This window comes from Mauremys mutica, chromosome 4 (genome assembly GCF_020497125.1).
Source record: "Mauremys mutica isolate MM-2020 ecotype Southern chromosome 4, ASM2049712v1, whole genome shotgun sequence".
Taxonomy (NCBI): Eukaryota; Metazoa; Chordata; order Testudines; family Geoemydidae; genus Mauremys; species Mauremys mutica.
This window is the reverse complement of record NC_059075.1, coordinates 46,166,996-46,194,695: the sequence shown is the minus strand read 5'-3', so window position 1 is coordinate 46,194,695 and position 27,700 is coordinate 46,166,996. Positions and strand designations below refer to the sequence as shown.

The 27,700-nt window shown below is 39.3% G+C and overlaps 1 protein-coding gene across 3 annotated transcripts in view; it reads left to right on the top strand.

Moving 5' to 3' along the window:
- BRMS1L (BRMS1 like transcriptional repressor) overlaps positions 1 to 26,475 on the top strand; it is a 49,825-nt gene extending 23,350 nt beyond the window's left edge. Inside the window, exons 5-11 of one of the 3 annotated variants that reach the window (XR_006579426.1) lie at positions 3,039 to 3,135; positions 4,444 to 4,527; positions 9,097 to 9,161; positions 11,250 to 11,289; positions 15,143 to 15,269; positions 20,979 to 21,157; positions 26,093 to 26,475. Coding sequence is in view for 2 of the 3 variants with exons in the window: in XM_045017110.1 (XP_044873045.1) it covers positions 3,039 to 3,135; positions 4,444 to 4,527; positions 9,097 to 9,161; positions 11,250 to 11,289; positions 15,143 to 15,269; positions 20,979 to 21,102 (537 nt within the window). In the remaining variant the exon portion in view is untranslated. Of the gene's footprint in view, positions 1 to 3,038; positions 3,136 to 4,443; positions 4,528 to 9,096; positions 9,162 to 11,249; positions 11,290 to 15,142; positions 15,270 to 20,978; positions 21,158 to 26,092 lie in introns of those variants that run through there. The other 2 variants (XM_045017111.1, XM_045017110.1) reach the window with 2 other exon arrangements.
- The last annotated feature ends 1,225 nt before the right edge of the window (positions 26,476 to 27,700 follow it).

Sequence of the window (27,700 nt, the reverse complement as noted above, 5' to 3'; positions counted from 1 at the left end):
GGAGGTCCTGGTGAGGGGTTGGGGGTGAGTTGGTGACAGGTTATGAGATGAGTGGGAGTGTTTGGGGAGGGGGGCTGCAGGGTGAGTGGCCATGAGTGGCAGATGTTGGGGTCTGTGGCAGGAATTGAGGATGTTGTGGGATGGGGAACTAGCTGGTGGAGCTGCAACGAGCAGGAAGTATGTCAGGGATGCTGGGATGTGTGTGTGGGGGCTCTCAGGATAAGTGGGGGCTGATGGAGGATTCTAGGGGGATGGCTACTCATGCATTCCCAGATTATTAGAACTTCAAAAACAGACTCCAATGAGAGACTTCTGAATTGGAATTAATTTGCAAAATGGACACCATTAAATTAGGCTTAAATAAAGACTGGGAATGGATGGGTCATTACACAAAGTAAAACTATTTCCCCATATTTATTCCTCCACCTCCACTGTTCCTCACAACTTCTTGTCAACTGCTGCAAATGGACCATTTTGATTACCACTACAAAGTTTTTTTTCTCTCCTGCTGGTAATAGCTCACCTTAACTGATCACTCTTGTTAGAGTGTGTATGGTAACACCCATTGTTCATGTTCTCTGTGTGTGTGTGTATATATATCTTTCTACTGTATTTTCCACTGCATGCATCCAATGAAGTGGGCTGTAGCCCACAAAAGCTTATGCTCAAATAAATTTGTTAGTCTCTAAGGTGCCACAAGTACTCCTGTTCTTTTTGCGGATACAGATTAACACGGCTGCTACTCTGAAACCAGATTATCAGAGTTTCCAGTACTTCCCAGAATGATGTGGGTCTGTCCCAGCTGGCATGACCACACGCTGCACAAGGGGAAGGGGACATTTCTAAAAGCGTGTTGCCCTGCCCCCACTGGCAGGAGCTGAAATGCGCTGTAGGTTATTAACATTAACGGACATAAGTCCTTAACCTCTTTCTTTCACTGATATGGAAGTTACAATAGAAAGTTATGAAACAGATTTATAATTCTAAATGGGGGTTAAATGTGTATGAACATAAGTATTGTGTATATTTAAAAGTGAGGTAAATATAACTTTTCTAAGAGATTTTATCTACATCTTGGCAATTTATCCTTAATAAGGACTTGAGCAAGCATCTTGGTGCTTTCTTCTTGAGTTTCCAAAGCCTCCATCTTTTCTTGTATTTTCTTCATTTTTTTTTTTCTGGTCCATCTGTGTTTTTTTTGTTTGTTTGTTTTTGTTTTCCCCCTTTACATTTCGGATATCTTCAACAACAGAGAATCTGAGATATTCTCATGAATTAAGTTAGGCATCCAAGCCTTTATATTACAGAAGAGATGAATTCCAGTGCAATTTTAGGTGCAGTTGTAGAAACTGATTTTTTGGTACCAGATCATTTCTTAGCCATCTGAACTAGTGCTATTGTAGATAAAAGAGAACGTGACTAGTGAGTGTTTCCTCTTCGTTACTTTCAGCCCTTCTAGGAGTCATTATCTGTTGCAATTAAAATAAAAACAAAAACCCTCCAAAGATGCATGTATATTTGTCATCCTTTAGGAGACATGCCAGCAAATGAAAGGAGCAATAAAGGTACTTCCCCAAAGCCCAAAACTCATATAATGCAAAATGATATGCACAGTTCTGGGATTTCAGATACTGTTTTATATTTCTTTAAAAGTCTAATTGCTATATCTAAGCAGTTTATAATTATTGTGTCAAATATGTACTATTCTGTAAATAAAATCCATGGTATAACCATTCTTAACTTTAAAGCCAGCAACCTTGAGGGATGGGAAAGCAGCTGAAGTATTTGTTGGATTATATAGAGAATCCGAACTTGCGTATGCATCTGCTTCTGTTTGTCAATGAAGGAAGGGTCTAGTACAATACCTATAACTAAAGATAAGCCATTAATGTATTTGAAACCAAATGGTGGTAGAGTTTTTATATCCCCTTTGAAAAGTGCTAATTAAATTACAATGTTTTAAACTATTGTATGGTTGTGTCACTGCTGATTTAGGACTGTTTCAGTTCACACTTTTAAATCTAGGTTCCATTATTCTGGACACAAAATATTTCTATTGTAGCAGTCACTTCTTCTTTGTTTGTTCACAAAGTTCAAAGGACAATTGTTAATACAATTCTATGAGAGAATGTAACTGTTACTAGTACGATAGTTAACAAAGATTAGATCTGGCTGAAAAATGGGGATGTTTTAATAAAACATAATTATTTTTTCCCAAATTTTTAAAAATTTACAAATTTTGAAAACTTGACCAGGTGTAAATAGATAATTTAATTTGCACACCACTACAGAGTACATTCTGAATATGAAGTCCATAGTGAATTTGGTTGGAGATAGGACACCAGACTATATTGACCATGTATTTGATCCAGTCTGGTATTTCCTGTGTTCCTGGGTGTGACTTTATAGGACTGAAGGAGTGGGCAAGTCTTGACCAATGCACATGGTCCAATGTCCTTGACCCACACCTAAAGTCCTTCCAAGTTGGTAAGAACTGCCATTCATTCAGGTTTATTCTTCGTTATCCTGACCTAATCAATAGACTGTTTCCAGTGCTCTTTGTGTTCCATTTTTGCTTTAGATCTACTTCATATCTTGAGAAGAGCATGAGTGATGGGTCGACCATCTTCTCTATTCTTCATTGTGAGTCTTTCATCAGACAGTCATGATGGGAGATAATGTCCAACTAGAGAATGTTCTGGTGGAGATCTAGCTGCTTGCTTTAAATCTCCTTCCTATCATGGTCCCACTCAAATCCTCAGCACATGCACCCTTCTTTGATATCTGTATATCTTGCATCCACATGAAATGTCTGGAATAAGTGTAAGCTTTAAGGGGCTGGGACATCACACTGAAAAAGCAGGTGGATGAGGGACTCAAAATCAGGTACAAAATGTGGCTTATGCTTCATAGCTGTATCTAAATGCATAAGCGACTCTTATCATGTTGCACCTGAACTTCTAAACCAGTTGATGTCAAGTGCATTTAGTTGATAAACATACATGAATGCATGTTATAATTTCTTGCTTTTGTTTCAGAGTGAGAAGCTCTTGTTGTATGATACTGTACAAAGTGAACTAGAAGAGAAGATTAGAAGATTAGAAGAAGACAGGCATAGCATTGACATTACCTCAGGTAAATAGGATTTGAAAGATTTTTCATGACTTGGTGTCACAGTTTAGGGCAGCTGCACCTGCACTGTCCCTCCATGGGCCATTAAGAGCACCCACTCTAGGCTTCTCAGCCATCACCTCTCTTGGGCAGACCCATATTTCTCTCCCTCCTGACTGGCTTTTTCCCTGCTGCAGAGTTCCCTGTCTACACTATGATTTCCCCATCAAACCAGACTACCTAAGCAGGTTTATTTCTCTGCTTTGCTTTCTCTACAAAGAATATGAGCAGCTGTAATTGCTGGTGGTCACAATTTACCACACAGTCATTTATAAGCAATCACATTTATTCTTACGATGAAGGCATTACAGAGAAAACATTACAGAAAAGAACTTGCACGTATGCCAATAACCAGAGAGCTCCCCCATCTCCAACCAGGGCTATGGTAGGAATCAATCCTTCATAACTCACAAAGGCATTTTTTCTGTGGTTACAAGTTCATAGCAGCCTTATTTTAGGACTAGCACACCCATGAATAGGTTAGTCTTTTCTTTTATATAGATTGGGCCTTTGATCTTTGGGTTCTGGGAACAGGTAATCAGTGGACAATGGTCCCCTCTTCAGGATGTAATTTCAACAGGCTGGATTTTTGCATAGCTGCAGGTGGGAAATTGTATGAGTCTATAGAGATTCCTCAGGCAAACACTTGACACTGTTTGTCCCAAAAGTCCATTCTTGACTGGTACATTGCTCAACATAGTCCTTTGAAGTTCATAATGTGCCTGGGTTCACATCCCATCTCACTCTTCTCTCCTCCCTCCCCCCGCCCCCGCGCGAAAAGTTACATGCAATCCTGGCCTGTAATAATACATAACCTTTTCATTTAATATAATGGACTCCAAAGATAGTTATACTTGATTCAATAAGGATATTGCAGAAAATTGTCATATCCATCATCTGATAGCTAACTGCGGCTTCAATTATATGCAAGTACTGCATCTATAGAGCCTTTCATCACATTGTGGAATGCTGTTAATTGTATTTTAGACTTTATTCTAAGCCTCAATGAACTTAAAGTAGATACAATCTGCTGTTAGAGCAGATGTCACCATGCCTTGTCTACTATGGTGAGAATCTGTTAATTTTGGCAGACAGATAAAATTAAGGCCTACAAAATATAGTACATTAAAATGTGACAATTGCCATTCTTCTCACAAAGAGCATATATCAGAATCTGATTTATATCCTTGCCAGACAATTTTTTTTACTGTAGAAGAGTTAAACATCAAATTCATTAATGTAATTGTAGCACTCTTATTATGCTTTTTTCAGAGTTATGGAATGATGAACTACAGTCCAGGAAAAAAAGGAAGGATCCATTTAGTCCAGATAAAAAGAAACCTGTTGTCATATCAGATATCCTTTTTCTATCATTCTTGTCTGTGCAGCATTTTGTGGTTTACATCCTTCTTACCACATGTTCTCCTGTTATATTGTCTGCTTAAAGAAGACTATATATAATTTTTTAAAATATATTTAGGAAGTCTTAACAGGCTTGCAAATCCTTGCCATGTAAATATCCGTAACAAAACAATTTACAACAGTGAACTTTTCTTTAGAGGGACATTATCCAGTGTGTTTTTTTTTTTTTTAAAACATGGAGATATACCTATATTATAGAACTGGAAGCGACCTTGAAAGGTCATTTAGTCCAGTCCGCTGCCTTCACAGCAGGGCCAAGTACTATCTCTGACAGATTTGTTTTGCCCCAGATCCCTAAATGGCCCCTTCAAGGATTGAACTCTCAACCCTGGGTTTAGCAGGCCAATGCTCAAACCACTGAGCTATTCCTCTGTCATATAGCTGTATTTAACAAGTTCCTACCATATCAGAGTGAGCATGATTATGATGTCCATGACATGCCACTTCCAGTGTTTTTTTTATTAAATACAGTGAAATCTCTGAATACACATTTAACAGACCAAGCATGTATATCAAATGTTAATATTTCAAAAGAATTGGACAGGTGTGCTGGGTTTTTTTGCAGGTGACTATCTTGTCTGAATAGTGAATAAATGGCACTCAAATATGCAAGTATTTGTCCTTTGTCTATTTTTTGGGTACATAATTGGTGTATTAGTTTTCCCATAACAATCTCTTATCTCCTAGTAGCTGCTAGGCTGCTGATAGCCTCTCATTGAAAAAGATAGCTCAGCTCTAGAGGACTGCTTAATAAATACTTTCTTACTGCTGTTCTTGGCAGACAGATTGTGTTCTAATTGTGGTGGTGGAAATCTAGTTGAAAGGTCACCTTTTGTGACCTTGAAAATCCAGATTAAGATCACTGTTTGTTTTCAAAATACTAGTTTCACTGTTAAGTAATTGCCAAAGTGACTGTTTTTAATTCCATCTAATTTTTCACTTCCAAAAATAGAAGCAATTGAATTCTTGAACATGTCAGCCAGGTTTCTGTTGTGACTTTGTTTCAATACACTGATCCATGGCATCAGCTCCAGGCAGCAAAAACAGAGGAAGGAAGTTGTTACATAGTAGCAATCATAACAGTGAGCGTAACATAGGCCAAAAAGAGAGGAAAAGCATATTCTAAACATGCTTACAGAACAATTTGGGAGTGAAGGGAGAGGACTCAAGGGAAGTTTAGGGGAAAGTAAGCAAAAAGTAAGCGAGAAGGCACAGAGAATACTCTAAATTAGATAAAATTTGGAAACTGATTCTACTGGCTATTGACAGTGATCTTTTAAAATAAGAGGGATTTAATCCCAAATTCTAGTCTTTTTAAAAACTCACCCTAAACTTTTTCTGGTAAGATAGTAAAGCATTATTTGATATGTCTAGTAAGTAGTGTCATTATGCTTGGTGCATGGAGAAACACATGATTCTCACTCCAAGGAGTTTGCAGTCTTTAATTTAAAAAAAATACAGTTCCATGCACATGCTGCGCAAGATGATGTGACAATGGATACATAATCTCCAGGAAATGTAGAACCATTTTTCTGATAAAGTTAAGTCACTAAGGGTAGGTCTACACTTACCTGCCGGGTCGACGGGCGGCGTTCGACTTCTCGGAGTTCGAACTATCGTGTCTAATCTAGACGCGATAGTTCGAACCCTGGACGCGCTCCCGTCGACTCCGGAACTCCACCACCGCGAACGGCGGTGGCGGAGTCGACGGGGGAGCCGCGGACTTCGTTCCCGCGGCGTCTGGATGGGTGAGTAGCCCGAACTAAGGTACTTCGACTTCAGCTACGCTATTCGCGTAGCTGAAGTCGCGTACCTTAGTTCGACCCCCCCCTCCCTTAGTGTAGACCAGGCCTAAAATCCAATATTGATATGCTTCAGAAGTTTAAGGAATTGATACATTTGAATAAAAATGATACCTTCCCAGGACACGAGGATAAGTAAGGAGTTAACAGCATAAGGATGGCATGATATATGCTCAGGAGATGGAGGATGAAATGAATGATTCTGGAAGATGGCTTTGGAGATGTAGGTAAAAGGAAGATGAAATGAATGTAGGTGGAGTTGTAGTTAGTGTTCTGAAGGTGAAGATTAGAAACTTGAATTTGTGAATAGTAGAGAAGCAATTTGAAGACTGACATGATCAATAGTATTTTTGAGGGCTGAAAAGTAGTCCTGTCAGAAGCAGGAAAACTAGAGAAAAAGATTGCAGTAATTGAGGTAAATTGGCTAACATCTGGACTTTGCTTTAGAGGTAGAAGGTTGTCTTTTTTTGCGGAGATGTCAGAGGTGGAACCTTCAGAGGCAAAGATTTGTATTTGTTTTGTACGGTGCCAAACACACTTCTACTACCAGTGACACAATGACAGAATTTGGCAGTAGGGGGGAGAGAGGAGGCTTAATATGACATTGTGGTTGAGATTAGATGATGGAATGTTCAACTGTGGAGTAAAAATAGGGTAAAACTTAGACAAAAGATGCCCCTCTCCAGGTAGCTTTTTGAAAGGGAGTTGCACTATGCAAAAAGTAACTTACTTGTTGACCTTTTCTTGTACTATGTTCTGTAGCTTGTGCAATTCAACTCCATATCTTGAGTATTCTTTACCTTGTTTATTGACTGTGGTCTAATTGTTGAGGCTTAAGAGCTCTGTTTATCACCTTTTGATTGCGTATTTTAAATTCTGGAGGTCAGGGTTGCTAATGTTTGCAGGCTTTAGGTTAATAAGGAGTAAGGACAAGATTCAAAAGCTGTGAATTCATAACTTTGTCACCGTTTTACAGCTGATGTCCAGTGCAGGTGAGAGGCTCAAAGGAGCCAGCTTCCAGAAGTAAACACAAAACCCAGGAAATGATTGGTAGACCCTCTTAGCCTGGAGGAAGGGGAGGAGGTCTAAAGTCTTTGCAAACTGAGGTACCCTTCAGGTGCACCCTCACTTCCCCCTTGCAGGGGAGGATGAGAGAATTCAAAGGTGGGCTGAATCCTAAGAGTTAGGCCTAAGGGGATCAACCCTAAATATTTATTTATTTATTTATTTATTGGTTTGGAGGCCATTTAATCACATCAAACTCAAAACACATGATATTTGAAGTGTTTAGGTCCCCCTATTAAAATTTAAAATCAAAATGAAGTTAAAGTTGTGGCTTTCTTTTTTAAAGTCTATCACTGTCTATTTCATTTTGCGTGTCTCTAATTGGGACACACCACATCAAGACTGCTGCTTTATTGGAATATTTCCCAGAAAGATGACCTGTCATAATGACAGTGGATAATAATGAATGTTACTTGGTTAAGATGGCATTATCATAAATTCAGCTTAGTGGAGATGCTTTTAGCTAGTGCCAGAAATTTAAGTGGTGGTTATTCAGGTGTTTGGATGTAACCCTATCGTCTGGTCTTCTAATACAGAAATTGCTAAAAGGAATTAGGGGGTATAAAATTCCAAGTATTCATGCGCAGGATGGCTGTGTGCTGGAGGTGTCAAGCCAAATAGCTTCAAATTACAAGATACACTAGCAGTTCTTACTTATTTTTACAGACACAGATCCATGTTAATTTGCTGTCTTGTGCTTATTTCTTAAAGTATGGTTAAATTTGTCTAACAGAATAAGAAATTCCAGTATGCATTACATAGTCTTTCAGTACGTTACAATACATAGTCTTTGAACTTGACTTGAAATCACGAGAACTACAAAATAATTTTTTTTAAAAGTGTTGATTAGTAATGAATGTTTAATTTCAACAACTTAAACTTTTTCTTCCAGTTTTTCAATCTGCTTCAAAACTAATGTGTTTTTTAAAGTCAGGGCGATTTAACTTTAAACCTTCATAATTTATCAACTTTTTCAAACTTGCCTTGTGTTATAGAGCTTGCTGAGGTTGAAAAAACAAGACAGATCTGAAGACTATTGTAAAGTAGTGTGTATAAAATTCTGTTTTGTATTTGTGTATATTGTAGTAATTAACAACTCGTGGTACAGAGTTGATATTTTAAGGTAGAGCTTTCGAACTTTTTTGACTCAGTATTTCCAGTCTTTCAGATACTTGATTTCTCAACCTTAACATTTTTTCCACGTAATAGTATAGGATTTAGAGTCACTAAGAAACTGCACTGAAGATGTTAATTTAGATGCTTGATTTCAGTATTGTAGAAAAATAAGCTGCCAGGATTGATTTATTCTGTTTGGAGTACAAGAAACAAGAATTGTTTTGGTGTTTGTCAAGTACAGAATGGGTATGTAATGTCTGTTGTAGTTTTGTATCCCTGTGGTGTTCTGCAATAACAACCTTAATGTAATTGTAAATATGATAGCTTCTAAGAAACTTAAGTGACACTTGTGCACTGTGTGGCTCTCAAGACCTAATTTTTGCAGTGCTCTTTCACTTCATTTGGAATTCTGTGTGTGGAGCAATTGCAGAATAGAGTCACTAAGTCATTTCAAATTATGAAGATTGTAGACCTTTTATGCCAATTTCACTGTAAAAAGCGATTCCCTTAACTTTTCAACGTCCCTATATAGTTTATATGTTACAGGACCTCGATATACTTGAAGATTGGACAACAATAAGGAAGGTATGATTGGAGGATGAATGTCAATTTTGTTGCCTGTGTTGTTGCCCTGTTCTCATACATTTTACAGATATATAGGCAAGCTTCTATTAAAATAATCGAGAGCATAAATATTGCTAAATAGTATTTTTGCAAGGAAGTCTGATAGTTATAGCAAGGGAACAGAGTGATGTGCGTTCTAAACTTAGCTCTGATACTGCATAGTTTGCCCTTGGCCATGTCTCTTAGGGTACGTCTTCATAGCAAAGAATGGAATAGGACGGGGGACGGAGAACCTTGCAGCAGTGAGTCTCATATCCTGGGTCAACTGACTTGGGCTTGTGGAGCTGTCTGTTGGGGCCTAAAAATAGCAGGGTAGACATTCCTGCTTGGGCTGGTGTCTGGGTTCTGAGACCCACCCCTCCTTGCTGGGTTTCAGAGCTCAGGCTCTGGCCCAAGCGGGAACGTCTACACTGCTATGTTTAGCCCCAATCTGTGAGTCCAAGTCAGCTGAATCTGAGACTTGCTGCTGCAGGGTGGGTATGTGTTGTCGTTGTTGCACTGTAGGCATACCCGTAGCCTTTTCACCTCAGTTCCTAATCTGTAAAATGGGGAATGCCATATTGAAGGCCTGGTTTACTCTACAACAAGCTGGACCTAAATTCTGTTTTACTTTTGGTACAGTATGCTGGAAGATCTGCAGCAGCTCTTTTAAAAATTTCAAAAACATTTTTTAATTGTGAAAATGAATGAATAAATATGGTAGTTTGTTTAATTTGATAGTAAATTCAGTTTATTTTGCTCTGTCACCACATATTTCATTGACATAGATGTTGGTCAGGTGGTGCGGCTGGAGTCCCAACCCAGTGGTTCTCAACCTGCAGCCTGTGGGCTGCTCACGACCCAATCAGCACAGAGCTGCAGCCCATGTGACATCCTCAGGGCATAGATGTAGTATTAGATGTGGCCCACATAACACATTGTGGGCCCCATATACAGCTCACAGTGTTAAATAGGTTGAGAACCACTGGTCTAACCTGACTGTAACTCCCCAGTGGCTAGAAAACCACCTTTCTGCCATAATGTCCCGGGACCTAATAAAACCTAGAACCAGCAAGTCAGCAGGGTGTATAAGCAGTATTTCCCATCTTGTGGAACACCAAACTAGTTCAAGGGGAGATGGGCTAGAGGAGAGAATCAGGACAGAGACACCTTCATGACATTGCATCCACCTCTCTTCCTGACTGTAAACATTCTCTAGACTGCACATAAAACTGGATGGCTACTTGAAAACCAACCTGTCTTCCTCCTCTTCTTTGGCACTAGAGGAGAGGAAGGAAAATAGAAAAATATACAGCTGAGAAATATACAGAAAAGACACTGAAGGTGGGTGTGGGTAGGAGATAAACGTGCAAGAAGGTGAACAAAGCAGAAATGTCCACTGTGCTCCTGAATGGTACAAGGGAACATGGGCAAATCCATCACAATTGAGGGTCCAGCACATAAAGTTGGAAACTGCTTTACTTAAACTACAGCAGGAATCATGCTGAACAAATATGTGACCATAGACACAATTTCACCCTAGTAGCTCTTAAGTATGGCCGAGAGTAAGTAAAACTGATTATTATACACACAGCCATAGAATGTACTTGGATACAACTGTAAGCTAGGCAGAGGCTTGTTTCTATAGCTTTTGAGTGAGCTTGTCATTTTCCAAAATCTTTATCTGGCAGCTGTTGATTGTAAGCTGAATTAAGAATGTTTTGTGCTATTTTGGGTTTGGTTGGCACTCTGCAGAGTGATGTAACACCAACTATAAAATATTGTATAAAGAATTGCTCCTGAGTTATTTAAAACCACGCCCATTAAAGCAGATAATGGTTCTGTTTCTCTGCATGCTTTTATTCAGCTAATCAGTGGTGTTTAATGTTATAAAATACTTTGGTGTTTTTTTTTTTGTTTTTTTTTGAACAAGCATTTAAACATGTATATGTAAATGCTAATCTATTAAAGAGCTGCGCTGCAGTAGAACTTTTCTTAAGGCATTTTTTAATAAATGTTCAACAAGTAAGCTTTCTTAGCTTTTTCTTTTTTCCTTTTTTGTACTTCAAGGCAATGGCTACGCTTGGGCCACACAGAGTAAAGCCAGAACGTAAGTAATAAAAACCCTCACTGCTTAATACATTCTGGTTTCATAAGATAAAACTCATTAAGCACAACAGCATGGATTTCATCTGGACAGAACAGAGATTTATCAGACACAACAGGGACTGCAGTGGTTGAGGAGGGGAAAGGAAACCAGAGGGCTTTAAGGATATGTCTGCACTTCAAAAAGAAAACAAACAAACATGGCAGTGAGTCTCAGAGCTCTGGTCAGCTGACTCAGGCTTGCACCATGGCAGGGCCACCGGGGGGGTGGAGGGGTGGCAAGTGGGGCAATTTGCCCCGGGCCCTGCTGGGGCCCCCACAAGAATGTTAGAGGCTCTCTCCTGCCTCCGCCTTCCCCTATTCCCCGGCGCCTCAGCGTGCCGCATCCAGGAGCGGCCCTGGACAGAGCTAAAGTGGCCTGGCTTGGGCGGGGCCTGAGCTCCTCCCCCGCTTGGAGCTGCGTGGTAAGGGGGCGGGGCCTGAGCTCCTCCCCCACTTGGAGCCGTGTGGTAAGGGGGCAGGGTCTGAGCTCCTCCCGCTTGGATCCGCATGGTAAGGTGGCAGGGCTGCAAGCTCAGGTCCCGCTGGAGCCATGCTGCTGCAGTGCTGTCCAGGGCCACTCGTGGACGTGGCGTGCTGAGGCTCCGGGAGATGGGGGAGGCAGGGGTAAGTGGCATGGTAAGGGGGCCGGGGCCAGGGCCAGGGAGGTTGGATAAGGGGCAGGGAGTCCTGGGGACAGGGAGGGGGCAGAGGTTCAGGGGGGCGGTTAGGAGACGGGGAAAGGGGGGTTGGATCGTGGGCATTCTGGGGGTCTGTCAGGACTTGGCGGGGGGGTGGATAGGGGTCGGGGCAGTCAGGGGACAGGGAGCAGGGGGAGGTTGTGGGGGGTGGGGTCCCGGGGTGGTGGTTGAGGGGCAGTCAGGGGACAAGGAGCAGGATGGGTCAGGGATTCTGAGGGGAGAAGTTGGGGGGCAGGAAGTGGGTGGGGGTCAGATAGGGGGCAGGGCCAGGCTGTTTGGGGAGGCACACCCTTCCCTACCCTAAAGCTCATTCAGCAGTTTGAGGCTTGCAGACAGCTATTTAACACACAGAGCCAAGCTGTTATCTTTTCCCTTAGGGCTACCAGTCCTTTCACTTCTCAAATGCCAAATTATAGTCTACATTTAATTTCAGTGCCATAGGGAGATTCGTGTCAGGGGAGGGTAGCCTCATTTAAAATTAGCCACTTTAGATTAACAGTGATAGAGCCAACAGAGCCATGGGGGAGGGATCATGTGAGAAGAGCAATATCCTACTCCACCTGCCTCCTTCCCAGCTCTACCAAGGGAGACCCTCCTCCCCTGCATTCCCAGAGGGGTTAATTCAGTCGTTCTCAAACTTTTGTGCTGGTGACCCCTTTCACATAGCAGACCTCTGAGTGTGACCGTCCTCCCCCCCCATAAATTAAAAACAATTTTTATATATTTAACACTATTATAAATGCTGGAGGCAAAGCAGGGTTTGAGGTGGAGGCTGACAGCTCACAACCCCAGTAATAACCTCGTGACCCCTTGAGGGGTCCCAACCCCCAGTTTGATTAATTTAATTTAATTAAATTAATGGGTTAATTGGGTTAATTTAATTTTAGCATCCTATGTTCATTCACATGCATGTGCTATTTTGAGCATTTCAGTTTTCACAACATAGGCTCATCCCAGATTCTGGAATAAGCTCAAATGCTCAGTCCGTGGAGTATGTACATAGTCTATACTACAGACAAACCCACAGTAACCGTCTCCAGATTGTGAGGGACCCCATGGAGCCAGTCTCTAGGAAACAGATAAATGCATGGAGGTTAAGTCCATTAATGGCTATTAGCCAGGATAGGTAAGGAATGGTGTCCCTAGCCACTGTTTGTCAGAGGGTGGAGATGGATGGCAGGAGAGAGATCACTTGATCATTACCTGTTAGATTCACTCCCTCTGGGGCACCTGGCATTGGCCGCTGTCTGTAGACAGGATACTGGGCTGGATGGACCTTTGGTCTGACCCAGTATGGCTGTTCTTACGTTCTAACCTAAATGAACCCAAAGTTATGGAGACAGAGATGAGTCAAGGAAGCCAGCAGAGTATCAGAAACCTAGAAGAATCTCTGTCTGGATGGGCTCAGGTATTTGGTCACAAGCTGAGGTGGTTCAAAAGTTTTGGATTTTTTTTAAGCAGAATTTTTTATTGATTGTTTAAACAATCAAACATAGCAAGCAGCAAATATTTGGCCACACACTTCTGAAACCCCAAATCATGTTCAGGTTTTGGCAGACTAATTTCATCTTTTCAATTAAAAAAAACCACAACAAATTTTGAAGGAAAGCAGACATTGTCCGTGATTTTTTTTTCTGCTTTTTAAAAACCCCTAGTTTTCGATCCAAAAAAGTTTTGATGGAAAATATTTGTCCAACCCTTTTAATGAGCTTTAGTGCCTTTTAGCACTAGCTGATGCTGAGAACCAGTGATACCTTGTAACGGTGACTTGAAAAGAAGTTTTCTCAAAACTGGGTTTGTGCTGAGATGTGGAAGGTTTTTAAATGTTTATTTTTCCTGGGGTGGCAAGTGGGGCAATTTGTCCCGGGCCCTGCAGGGGCCCCCACGAGAATATAATATTCTATAGTATTGCAACTTTTTTTTATGGAAGGGGCCCCTGAAATTGCTTTGCCCCAGGCCCCCTGAATCCTCTGGGCGGCCCTGCACTATGGGGCTGCAAACAGCAATGTAGATACTCCTGCTCGGTCTGGGGCCTAGTCTCTGAGACGGCTGTTTTTAGCCCTGCTACCCGAGCCCTAGTCAGTTGATCTGGACTCTGAGACTCAATGCTGTGTGTCTCTTTGTGTTTGCTGCATTGTAGACATACCCTAAGCTGCTTTCTATCTCTCAGGCCTTGGTTGAGGCACTGTTGTGCTCTGTGCTTTGCAATAGGGTTGCTCTCTCCACTGACAGTCTGACTTTCTTACATATATTTGTATGAAATAGTTATTTTTCATTATGGTGAAATGTTTTTAAAGTTAAAGTTAATACTTAAATGGTGGAAGAATACCAGTAGAAGGAGTAGACTTGTAGAGAAACAGATTGGATTGGCTTGATACATGTCAGTGCAGCATATTAATGCTTTTTCTCTGGCTTCTACCTCCCCCAGCTGCTCTGCATGCAGCAGCTAATTGAAGTTAAGCAGAGCTTATCCATTTCACTATGCTCTGCTGCACTGAGTCAGTGAAGAGTAGAATTTGGGAGAGAGGAAGGGGACAATGTTTGGATACCAAGGTGATATTCACCTTAGATGCCCAAGTTGGGTAGAAAGGGAAGCAACGGGGAGGAAATGGTTGGGGAACAAGAGAAGAGGAAGCAAGTAGGTGTTGCTTTATTTAGTGACAAATTTCTCGTGGGGTATTGTGGTTAATGACATAGTACACTGACTCAATTGTATTGGGGAGGAGGAGAGGTGTGGGGTGGGGAGAAAGAGGAAGAAATTTGATCAATGGTTGATACTTAGACTTGCCACATATACCACAGTTACTATGGTGTTTGCAAACTTTCACATTATTGGTATAGGAATGCTGCAGATACTGTGGTTAATGTTAATTTTACCTGAAAATGGAGTTTTTAATGGACCCCACTACATCAGGAGATAAACGAAAAAAGCATCTCGTCTCTTAACTATCTTAGATTTTAGTTTGATTGTTGCGCAAGGTAGCAGTGCCCTTTTTTATAACTAAACACTTAACTACATCAGCACATGCATATATGCTAAATATTTGAAAATAAATTTATAAACCCGACTTTAATATCTGCATGGTCAGTAATAAATATTTCTGTTGATCATTTTAGCACCTGTCAAATTGGAAAAGCATCTGCACAGTGCTAGGTCTGAAGAAGGAAGACTCTATTATGATGGAGAGTGGTATGGACGTGGACAGACAATATGTATTGATAAGAAAGATGAGTGCCCTACAAGGTAAAGGTCATTATAGCCTACTCCCGTTTACAATAGCATACATTATACAGTGAATGGAAAGCCCAACCTTACAATTTCAGTCAGCTGTTGCCATGTTAGTTACTTATCAGTATTTTCTATCTTAAAAGATAACGAGCTGCTGTCTTGTAGATACCTATTTTTGCCTTCCGCCAGCATAAGTACCAAATGATATAAGTGTAGAGGCTTAGTTATCTTAATATTTAAAATACTTAAAATTTGACAGCTGATGTATATGTCTGAAATAATAGCCTAAATCTAGGTCTGTCAATCACAGTTAATTCACGCAATTAATTCAAAACAATCACAATAAACAAAATTAATCTCGATTTAATCATACTTATAACAATAGAATACCAATTGAAATTTATTAAATATTTTTGGATGTTTTTCTACATTTTCAATATTGATTTCAATTACAACACAGAATACAAAGTGCACAGTGCTCATTTTATGTTGTTGTTGTTGTTGTTGTTGTTTTATTACAAATATATGCACTGTAAAAATGATAAAGAATAGTATTTTTCAATTCACCTCATACAAGTACTGAAGTGCAATCTCTTTATCATGAAAGTGTAACTTACAAAGGCAGATTTTTTTTATTTTATTTTTTTGGTTACATAACTGCACTCAAAAACAAAACTGTGTAAAACTTTGGAGCCTACAAGTCCACTCAGTCCTACTTCTTGTTCAGCCAATCACTACGACAAACAAGTTTATTTACATTGAGGGGAGATACTGCTGCCTGCTTCTTGTTGACAATGTCACCTGAAAGTGAGAACAGGCATTTGCATGGCACTTTTATAACCGGTGTTGCAAGGTATTTGCCAGATATGTTAAACATCTGTATGCTTTGGCCACCATTCCAGAGGACATGCTTCTATGCTGATGATGCTCGTTAAAAAAATGTGTCAATTAAATTTGTGACTGTACTCCTTGGGGGGAGAATTGTATGTCTCCTGCTCTGTTTTACCCACATTCTGCCCTATAACATGAAATATATCAGTCTAGGATGATGACCCAGCACATGTTTGTTTTAAGAATACTTTCACAGCAGATTTGACAAAACTCAAAGAAGGTATTGATGTGAGATTTCTAAAAATAGGTACAGCACTTGACCCAAGGTTTAAGAATCTGAAGTGCTGTCCAAAATCTGAGAGGGATGAGGTGTGGAGCATGCTTTTAGACATCTTAAAAGAGCAACACTTTGATGTGGAAACTACAAAACCCAAACCACCAAAAAAGAAAATCAACCTTCTGCTGGTGACATCTGACTCAGTTGATGAAAATGAACAGTCCGTACTGCTTTGGATCGTTATCAAGCAGAACCCATCATCAGCATGGAAGCATGTCCTCTAGAATGGTGGTTGAAGCATGAAGGGACATATGAACTTTAGCAAATCTGGCACATAAATACCTTGCAACGCCAGCTGCAACAGTACCATGCAAATGCTTGTTCTCACTTTCAGGTGACCTTGTAAAAAAGAAGCAGGCAGCATTATCTCCTGCAAATTGTAACCAACCTTGTTTGTCTGAGTGATTGGCTGACCAAGAAGTAGGACTGAGTGGACTTGTAGGCTCTAAAGTTTTACATTGTTTTATTTTTGAATGCAGGTGTTTTTGTACACAATTTCATGATAGAGATTGCACTACTGTACTTGTATGAGGTGAATTGAAAAATATTTTTGTTTTTTTACAGTGCAAATATTTGTAATAAAAAAAAGTGAGCACTGTACACTTCGTATTCTGTGTTGTAATTGAAATTAATACATTTGAAAATGTAGTAAACATCCAAAAATATTGAAAATAAATGGTATTCTTTTGTTGTTTAACAGCACGTTTAATCGCAATTAATTTTTTAATCACTTCACAGCCATACCTAAAACATGAATATAAACAAAACTCCATATCTTAACCCACTAAATATACCACACTTAAAATACTCTATTTCCTTAGACTTTCCATCTGTATTTTTCTATGGCTGCAAACCACATACAAGAGGGGACATCAGGCTATCTGACTTTGTTTATAAAAATGAAATCTGAGCCCACATCCTAAATTTGTGTAATACTTTAATTAAAAAGCCATTGAAAATGTCAAATGCTTGCCCCTATTTTTTCTCCAATGAATCCTTTCACTAGCTGCTCCACCTCAGGAAAAAGTCTGATTAAAAACCTGGGAGTGAAAATTCTGTAAATATTCTCTTTGTAGTTTCTAGTACTTGATAGAGGCAAGACAGGACTTGGCACTGACATCAGTCAGGACAGTGGACTAGATTGAACATTGGTCTGATCTGATATGACAGTTTCTATGTAAGAGGGCAGAGATGTGATAGATTTTGAACTATGAGTGAAGTCCTGGCTCCATTGTAGTTAATGGGAATTAAATGGGGCCAGGATTTTACCATATAGATTGAAGCCCCGAAACTTACCAGATTCTGAAACTCTTTCCTCAGTGTGTTTGGATCAAGTTTTGACCCAGTTTTAAATGGAATCTTACCTGAATATTTCCAGACTTATTGACAACTCCTTTAAACCAATGGTAAATCATGGGTCCTTGCTTTCAAATGTCTGATGTTCTGAAAAGTTGGAGCTCTGTTTAGAACATGAACCTCTTAACTATTCCGAGACTAGAATCTTTGTTAAATGTGGATTAAAGTACAAATTATGTTGAATCTGTAGGACCTTTCAAATTTCAGTGAATTTTAAGCAATACATTGAAAATGTAGATAAATGTGACCCTCTGCCCAGTATATAGATACATGTATTCACAGCTAAATTTCCACATTCAAACTTCAACAACTGTCAGCATCAATGGAATGATACAAGTACATTTAGGGCGGAGTTTGATCCAATATATGCAAAGCCACACAGGTTTGTGTGAGAAACTACTCTTCTGTAATGGAGGAATCCATCTGAATTGGACAATAGTAATTGAAGTCAACTGTATCTACTGATTCTCTGTTACTCTTATCAGGGAAAACATTTGAACAGGGAGTTTAAAAAAAACAAACTGTTTAGAGCTGAAGCAAGAAAGAATTTGGATACAATTATACATTGTTTATTTTAGCACTTACATTAACCGTCATGAAACAAATCTGTGGAAATCACTTGCCCTTTCCCATTTTGCCTTGCATTGAGTTTGAAGACTTTTGTTAAAGTTTTGGACAGGATCACACAGGTAAATGTGTTCAAACATTCATGCATAGAGCATGGCTTTCATAAATTTGATTGACGTGCTACATCCTGCACTGGATCCTGCTACATCAGAGCAGCTATGCCATTCAGCAACGATTAAGAGTATGTTAAATTTACAATATTGAGATAATCTGGAGATCTGATATGGACTGTAATGTGAGTTGTGTAAATAAATAGCTCTTACTTTGAGGTTGTCTATTGTCACCACAGCTTTAAACTATGTAATTTGTACACTGCAAATATCCAAGTACTACATGATCCTCTAATATATATTAGTTATTTCAAGGCTGAGTAAACTGTTGCAATTTTAATATAATATAGAGAATATCTTTTGAGAACTGATGGAGGATGGGTGAGGTCCAGAAGGACTGGAAAAGAATCTTTAAAAAGAGAAACAAAGAGGACCAGAAGCATTTATTGACCAGTCAGCCGGACTTGAATACCTGAAAAGATACTAGAGTGAATTATTAGAGAATACATTTTTAAGGCCCTTGTTGGCTATTACTTGTCATCTATTATCTTCTAGGATTTGTCAAGAACAAATCATGCCAAACCAGCCTAATACCTCCTTTGACTGGATTACTGGCCTAGTAGATAAGGGGGAGACAGTGGACACTTACCTTGATTGATTTGATTTTTTAAGTAAAGCTTTTGACACAGTCCCACATGACATTGGCGTAAGCAAACTAGGAAAATGTGGTCTAGATAAAATTACTATCAAGTGCATGCACAACTGGTTGAAAAACCATACTCAGAGTAGTTAACAATAGTTTGCTTTCAAACCGGGAGGACAAGTATAGTGGCAGAAGGTCTGTCCTGGGTCCAGTACTAGTCAATATTTTCATTAATTACTTGGATAATGGAGAGTGTGCTGTCACTGGGGGGACTTTCAAACACTTTGGAGGAGAGGATTAGAACTACCTTGGCAAATTAGAGACTTGCTCTGAAATCAACAAGATGAAATTCAGTAAAGATAAGTGCAAAGTCCTTCACTTAAGAAGGGAAAAGCAAATGTATAAATATAAAATGGGGAATAACTGGCTAGGCAGTAGTACTGCAGAAAAGGATCTGGGGGTTGTAGTGGATCACAAATTGAGTAAAAAATGTTATGCAGTTGTGAAAAAGGCTAATATTCTGGAGTGTATTAACAGGAGTGTCATATGTAAGACATGGGAGGTAATTGTCCAACTTTACTCAGTACTGAGCCCTCAGCTAGAGTACTGAGTGTGCTACTGAATGTCGCCCTTTAAGAAAGATGTGGACAAATTGGGGGGAATCCATAGGACAGCAAGAAAAATGAGAAAAGGTTTAGAAAATGTGACACATGAGGAAAAGTTTTTTTTAAAAATGGGCATGTTTAGTCTTGAGAAAGAAGACTGCGGGTGGGGGAGGGGACATGACCTGATGATAGTCTTCATATATGTTAACGACTGTTATAGGGAGGATGGTGACCAATTGTTCTCCAGGTCCACTGAAGGTAGGACAAGAAGTAATGGTCTTACTCTGCAGCAAGGGAGATTTATGTTAGATATTGGGGAAAAACTTGCTAAATATAAAGATCTAAGTACTGAAATTGTTATCTAGGGAAGTTGTACAATTCCCATCTTTGGCATTGTCTAAGAACAGGTTAGACCCCTCCATCGGAGATGGTTTAGGTATATTTGGTCCTGATGCTGTTCAGGGAGATGGACTAGATATCCTCTGGAGGTCCCATCCATTCCTATATTTTCATGATTCTGTGAATTCTCTTCAGCTGAGTGTCAAAGTAATAATGACTGAACTGGCACACCACTAGCAATCCAGTGTCAAATTATATTTATATTTTAATCCTTAAATGAGGTTTAAGTCCAAAGGAAAGTATGGACTGTGCCTTGAAACTGCTTTCTAGTAAGGAACAATGAGGAAAAACAACTCCAGAAGTGTTTGCATTAATGTTTAACTAAGTAATCCATGTAAAAAAAGTTCAATTAGCCAAACAATTCAGTTTTTCCTTTACGTGTGTAGTGGCTAACAGTTAAATACAAGTCCTCCCTAACTTTCTTTTTGCTGGAGAGCAATTTCATTTGACCTGTTCATTTTTTTTTTCAGGAAGCTCTCTTCAGATTGGTGCATTGATAAGGTCTTTTCAATGGGTACTATGAGACAAACTTCTATTTTTACTATGGACTCTGTACATTAAAAGGGAAGATGAATGCTTTGTTTAACCAAATTAAATGTTTGAGATTCATTAGAACTATCATTTTTATTAGATTCAAGAGATGCTGGGATGAAAAATTATTAGTGAAGATATAGTGTTCCTAGATATGTCCATGTATCTTTTGTGTCAGCTACAGAATTCTGTTAAAAATATCAACATAATCAGGAAGGAGGCAGTAGCTGGGCCTAGTACTTCTTAATGCAAATATTTAGTATTCTAAAAGAGCACTCTACTTGTGGGGCTGATCCTTTGGCTTATAAGATCATTTGTTTCTAAATTCTATTTTTTTCTTTTCAGTGCCATAATTACAACAATTAACCATGATGAAGTGTGGTTTAAGAGGCCTGATGGAAGTAAATCCAAACTGTATATTTCTCAGTTACAGAAAGGAAAATATTCAATAAAACATAACCACAATTGACCATTACTAATCAGATGTGTAACAAGTGGTGTTAACATGCTTGATGTGCCATGAGGTGAAAGATGTATTTAATAATGTTTTGTATTCTCATTAAATTTATGGCAGTATCTGATGTATTTGTAGTACTGTATGTAAACTTCATATGGATGTCCTTGAATGGTGATGACTCTTAATCATGTTGACCAAGACATTTTACCTCTAAGCTGGGTCCAGTGCCTAAGATATGAAGTATGCCTTCACAGATAATGGCTGAACTTGTGATTTAAAAATATTTGTAAAATGCAAAACATTTGCTTTTATTATTTGTGACTAGATTGTGTGGTAACTGTGCAATTATTTTTTACCAGCAGTTCACTTCATATATTAAGTGAATTGTCATGTTTGTCTTGTGAGTGTAAGTTAATCTGCACAAATGTTGCTTCTGAATAGTCTAATAACTTACATATTCTTTTATCCAAAGTGAACAGAATTTTTTAAACTTGAGACCCTGGACAGTTCTGACTTTTATAAGGTTTACCATGCCACTTGTAACAAAATAAAGTCAATATTAAGACATTTATGAGAAGCACTTTCTGGTACCCCATAATAAATTTAAAATGTTGGTGGCTTTCTTTTCTAAGTTATGCAAGAACGTCACTAGCAAAGGCAATGTAAAATTAGTTACACTACAGGTAGAGGCAGTGCTATGTGGGCCACAGAGGGCATGAGTGCCTGGCAATATTACCATATAAATGGTAAATAACAAAGTATTATATTGCATGCTGTACTTGTCTGATCTATAGTCTTATGAAACAAACACTTTTTGTCAAAAGTAAATGTACCCTCAGAAATGGTATCCCTGGGACAAATTAACAGTGACCTGCTCACCATGTGCCATCTTTCCAAATTTCCCATATTTTACTCTTTTCTTAATGGAATTGTTTCATGCAGTTTAGAAAGTTAAGCTTACACAGAGGTTATATTTCAGGACATCAGGGGCAGAGTCTGAAATCCTTAATGTTATAGTACCTGTTTGGAGCATGTAGAATAACAGGTGGGAATGGAGGAAAAATAAGTTTTTCCTGGTGGTTGTGTGCACTTTACTGTCCATTATGACGACTCATCTTGGAGCAAGGAAAACATGCATTTGCTTAAGTTGATCATGGCAATGCAAAACTCTTTTGCCCTACATAATACTTAACTGCTTTACCTCTGAAATGTCATTGCTGGTGCAGGGTGGTAATTACGTGACTGTTGCCAAAAGTCTAAAATATTGGACCTTTACAGTGATAGAAAAGCATTCCTCAGGATAAACTGCATGTCACATTAACATTAGCCAACTGTACATAAAATAACAATTGATGTGTTGGCTTTTGACAGTACTTACTGTATGTACACAGTTTGATAAAAAAATTTGTAATAAAATATTTGTATTTTTTAACGTAGTGTATAAATGATCTGTGATAGTGGACACTTTGTACAGTTGTGTTACTCTTTTTTTATTTTTCCTTGAAAGTTGCAGATCTTTAATTCTAAAGAGAGCTTAAAAATATTGTAGTTTTTAATGCTGCCTAGAAATGTTTGTCTTCCACAGAACCTAAAAAGGTGAATACAGATATTTGACTGGAAAATCACTTTTAAATCCAATATCTTTGCAATAAACTAAAATATAGAAGTCCATATTCCAGTATATGTATGGACTTATATAACCAGAGATGTAATACAAGTCTCTGTCTTTCTGGCTTCTTTACCCCCATGTCTTTATAATATGTGAAAGCTTAAACCCTATAGAAGTATAAGTCATACACATGTACTAAACAAGGTTTGCTTAGAAAATTGTAGAAATATACACTTGTTAATTTGAAAGTTAACTTTCTTAGTTTTTTTTCAAAATCTTTGAAGGAACTGCACAAGTTACTCAAATGCTATCTAAGTGTGTACATGTGCAACTTTTATTAATTTAGGTTTGGAGAAGTAAATGTGGGCATTACTGTAATATGGACACTATGGATTACTCAAGCATTTTTAACAGCTGGCCACAGTAACATTAATATACACTTTTGCCTGCAAGAAAGGGGAATGAGCGTAAAGCAAACTTAAGCACTGTGGAAAATAGTTTACAGTCTAGAATAGATGTGCAGGGGAATCTTAGTTTATATTGGGCATGTATCTTGAGAGTAGTGTCTTTGTACACAAGCTCAGTATTTGCTGCTTTGTCTCCATGCTCTCCCTTGCTACTGGTAACAAGCCAGTATTACACTCTCCAGACCTGCTCTGCACTAACAAATGTATTGTCAACTAACCCTTTAACACTGTTCCGATGCTATGTGGACAAGTAAGGGCTTGCTTAGCATTTGCAGCTAAATTGTGTTCAACCCCAGTTCAGATAGCACAATTGCTGCCCTTAAATTTTGTAGTGTAGCGCAAGTGTCAGCCCTGGGTACAAAGTAATGCCTGTCTGCAGCTGATATGAATGGGACAGAATTGAGTTTGGGAGCTGGGGAGGAAATTAGAAGTCCTTACTGAAAGAAGGATTTAAAAAGCACATTGCTTACTTTTTGACTTGCCTGATTTACTCAATAAAACATTTAAAGACTATGTCTGCACTGTAGCTGGGAGGTGAGATTCCTGGCACAAGTAGACAGACTTGCACTAGCTCTACTCGAGCTAGCATGCTTAAAAAATAGCAATGTGGATGTTGGGCTTGGGTGGTGGCTCAGACTAGCTACCTATGCTCAAACCCAGGGAGTTGGCCAGGCTTGGGGATGGGTGACTAGCTCAAATTGCCATCTGTGCAGCACAGTCTATTCTGCTGTTTTTAGTGCACTACCTCAAGCAGTGCTAGCTTGAAGCTTTCTACTTGTTCTGGCAATCACATCTCCCAGCTGCAGTGTAGACCTACTTAGAGTAAGCACCTCTTTGCTTTGCCTGGCAAGTAAGAGACTAAGATTCTGAACTTTTTTGCATTGGATACAAGTTAACTACTTATTTTTAACTTGGAATTTTTAAAATTGACATTCCAAGTCCAGTGCTTTTCCCATTAATTTCAATGCAGAATTCCTTTATATTTTCTCAAAATTATTTTACTCCTGAATGCTCAGAAGAAAAGAGACAAGTCCATGGAGTAAACATGGATAACGGTTGCCAGAGAAAAGCTGAAACTTCAAGAGGAGTTGATTTGTTTTGCTAGTGCTCCCTATTTATTAGTGATCAGGAAAAAGGAGGGAGCTGTACTGTGGCAAAATTTGTAGACTCAATTACTTAGTCAAATGCAGAGAACATACAGAACTTTATAGGGACTTGACTAAGCTGACAAAAAGGGAGGGGTCTACTATAAACCACCAAATCAGGAAGAGGAGATGGATGAGGCATTTTTAGAACAAATAACAAATATCCAAAACACATGAGCTGGTAGTAATGGGGGACTCTACCTATCCAGACATCTGTTAGAAAAATAATCTAACAACACAATATCTTTGAATGTACTGGGTACAACTTTTTGTTTCAGAAAGTTGAGGAAGTAACCTGGAGAGAGCCACTTTAGATTTGACTCTGACCAACAGGGAGGAATAAGTTGCCAATCTGAAGGCAGAAGGCAATTTGAGTGAAATTGAACATGAAATGCCAGGTTTCATGATTCTAAAGAAAGGAAGGAGTGAGAGCAGCAGAATAAGGACAATATACTTCAAAACAGACTTTAACAAACTCAGAATGGCTATGTAAGGTTCCTGGAAAGAAAATCTAAGGGGAAAAGGAGTACAGGGAAATGGGCAGTTTCTCAAGGAGACCATATTAAAGGCATAATTGCCAACTATTCCAATGTAAAGGAAAGATAGGAAGAGGCCAGTATTGCTCCATCAAGAGCTCTTTAATTACCTGAAAATCAAAAAGGAATCCCACAAAATGTGGGAACATGGATGAACTGCTGAGGAATACAAAAGAATAGTATAACCATGTAGGGACAAAATGAGAGGATAAAGCATAAAATGTGATACACCTAGCAAGGAACATAAAAGACAATTGGAGGTTCTTTAAATACATTAGGAGCACAAGAAAGGTGAAGAAAAGTGTAGGTCCTCTACTTAGTGGGGAAGGACAGCTAATAGTAAATGCCAAGAAGGCGGCTGAGGTGTTTAATGCCTATTTTGCTTCAGTCTTTGGTAATAAGGTTAATGGTGACCAGATGCTCAACACAATTAGAGGTTAAAGAATATTTAGATAAATTAGAAGTATTCAAGTTGGCAAGGCCTGATGAAATTCATCCTAGGATACTTAAGGAATTATATGACTCAACTTTGGAACAGTTAGCAGTTCTTTGAGAACTCATGGGGAGTGAGTGAGTTCCCAGAGGATGAGAGAAAGGTACTATGTTTGCCTATCTTTAAAAAAGGGGACAAACAGGACCTGGGAAACTTAAAGACCAGTCAGCCTAACTTTGATACCTGGAGATATTGGAATGAATTTTTAACCAATCTAGAGGATTAACAGTGTTATAAGGAATAGACAACATGATTTTGTCAAGAATAAATCATGCCAAACCAACCTAACTTTCTTCTTTAACAGTGTTACTGTCCTAGTGGATAAGGGGAAGCAGTAGTCATGATGTCTTGAATTTAGTAAGGCTTTTGATGCAATCCCACATGACTTTGTCATAAGCAAACTAGGGAAATGGGGTCTAGATGAAATTACTATAAGATGAGTGCACAACTGGTTGAAACACTATATTGAAGGAGTAATTGTGATGCTGGCAGACTAGGTGCCAGCTCTTGCCAAGGCTTTAGGCCTCAGCTTAGCACTGACAAATTCACTGCTGGAAACCGTCTGTTTCACCTGTGTTGGTATAGTTAAGATGGGTCTTGAACTTTATTAACAATGTGTTTAGTGTTTAAACTTTACGAAATGCTTGTAAGTTGCTGCTTTCATTAATCTCACTTATAACATCTTTATCACATGCTATAAGGTAATATAATTTTTTGCTTTATAACTGTAAAAAATGTTTGCTCTGAAACAGTTAACCCAGTCAGGAGGAATTCTCTTCTAACCATCAAGAAGTCCTGTCAAAAGTAAATGGGCCATTGTGGGACATCACTGTACAAAGACTTTATTTGCCCCTTCACACCTACAAAGAGGCTACGTGCAAAAGGGCTCGTCTCATCAGCTTGAATTCTAGAAGAAGGAAATAAAAGTAGCTGACTTTTTTTTCATCTCTTTTGCTATCTGGAGTCTTTCAGGTCCACAGCAGCTATGAACCAGGAGGAAAGATCTCCAGAATCCACCTGTGTTAGCCCTGAAAGACATTCAGAGCTGACAGATTACTACAGCGCTGTCACCTTTTAAAACCATAGACTAACTCATTTCTGTATATGCTTGCCTGCTGTAAACCTTGTAATTAATTTTTCCCCTAGTTAATAAACTAACTAAAAATTTATTACAAGATTGTGATCTTTGCTGAGAGATTTAAGGTACACAGAGACCTGGGGTAAGTGAGTGGTCTCTTGAGACTGGGAGCAACCTGAATATTTTGTGATCTTTGGTGTATAGCAAAGGTGGCATGATAGACTGGAATGCCAATGGGGACTGCCTGTGACTCCATGATAAGACTGTTATAGTGCTTCAGCAGTTCACATTTGTTACTGGGTTGGTGAAATCTAATTATAGAACACACAACCAATTTGGGGTCTCTGGCCTGCTTCTTGACAATCTGCCCTGAGGTTAGCACTCATGGTCATGAATCACTCCAGATAGTGAGTGTGACAGTTGGCCTAGTCTTGGCATGATTCACATGCCACAGGTCAGTTGGGCTTATAGATCATAATCCCAGCACTGTTCAAAATTTAAACTTGATATTGAGAGTTTTAAGAGCTAAAGATTAGTAACAAGGAGTGAATCACAGTCTTATGAGAATCTTGACCCAAAAGCCATTAAACTTATGTAAGGAGAGGGGAAATACTCCCTAAAAAAGAGCCCCAGATCAGGAACTGAGAACCACTCCAGACAGTGTGACAGTAATCATCAGTGGCTTGCTGTCAAACTTGTGAGGATGTATCTAGTGAGATCCCAAAGGGGTCAGTCCTGGGTCCAGTACTATTTAACATTTTCATTAATTGTTATATCCTTGGGGGGAGCCGGTTTAGGAAGAAATCAGTTGAGGCCAGAGAGCTGACAGCTAAGAAAACCACCATTTTATTTTACAGAGACAGAGAGCTCACTCAGCCGGCTGAAGCTGGCTGAGCTAACCCATAATAATCTAACTCAGTTGCCATAGCAACAAAAACCATGACAACCAAATACACAACATAGTCCTCCCCCCCCTAATAAGAACATCCCCTAAATAAAACACACACTAAACTAGAGAAGGAGGGTAGACTGCCTCCATTCCCGGCTAAACCCTGGGGATTATTTTGCCCCATAACCATGGGTTCGCCCTAGCTAAAGATCCAGCCGATGAGGAGGCCTTCTGTCTCTAGGTGGATTACGGCGAACTTCTGGTGTTATTGCACCCGAAAGCACTAGGGGCTCAGGGTCCGCAGCACAAACGGGTGAGGAGGTGGTATCAGCTCGTGCTGGGCAAAGGGGTATCTCAGCCACCGGCAGTAATGGAGGAGAACAGTCAGGAACA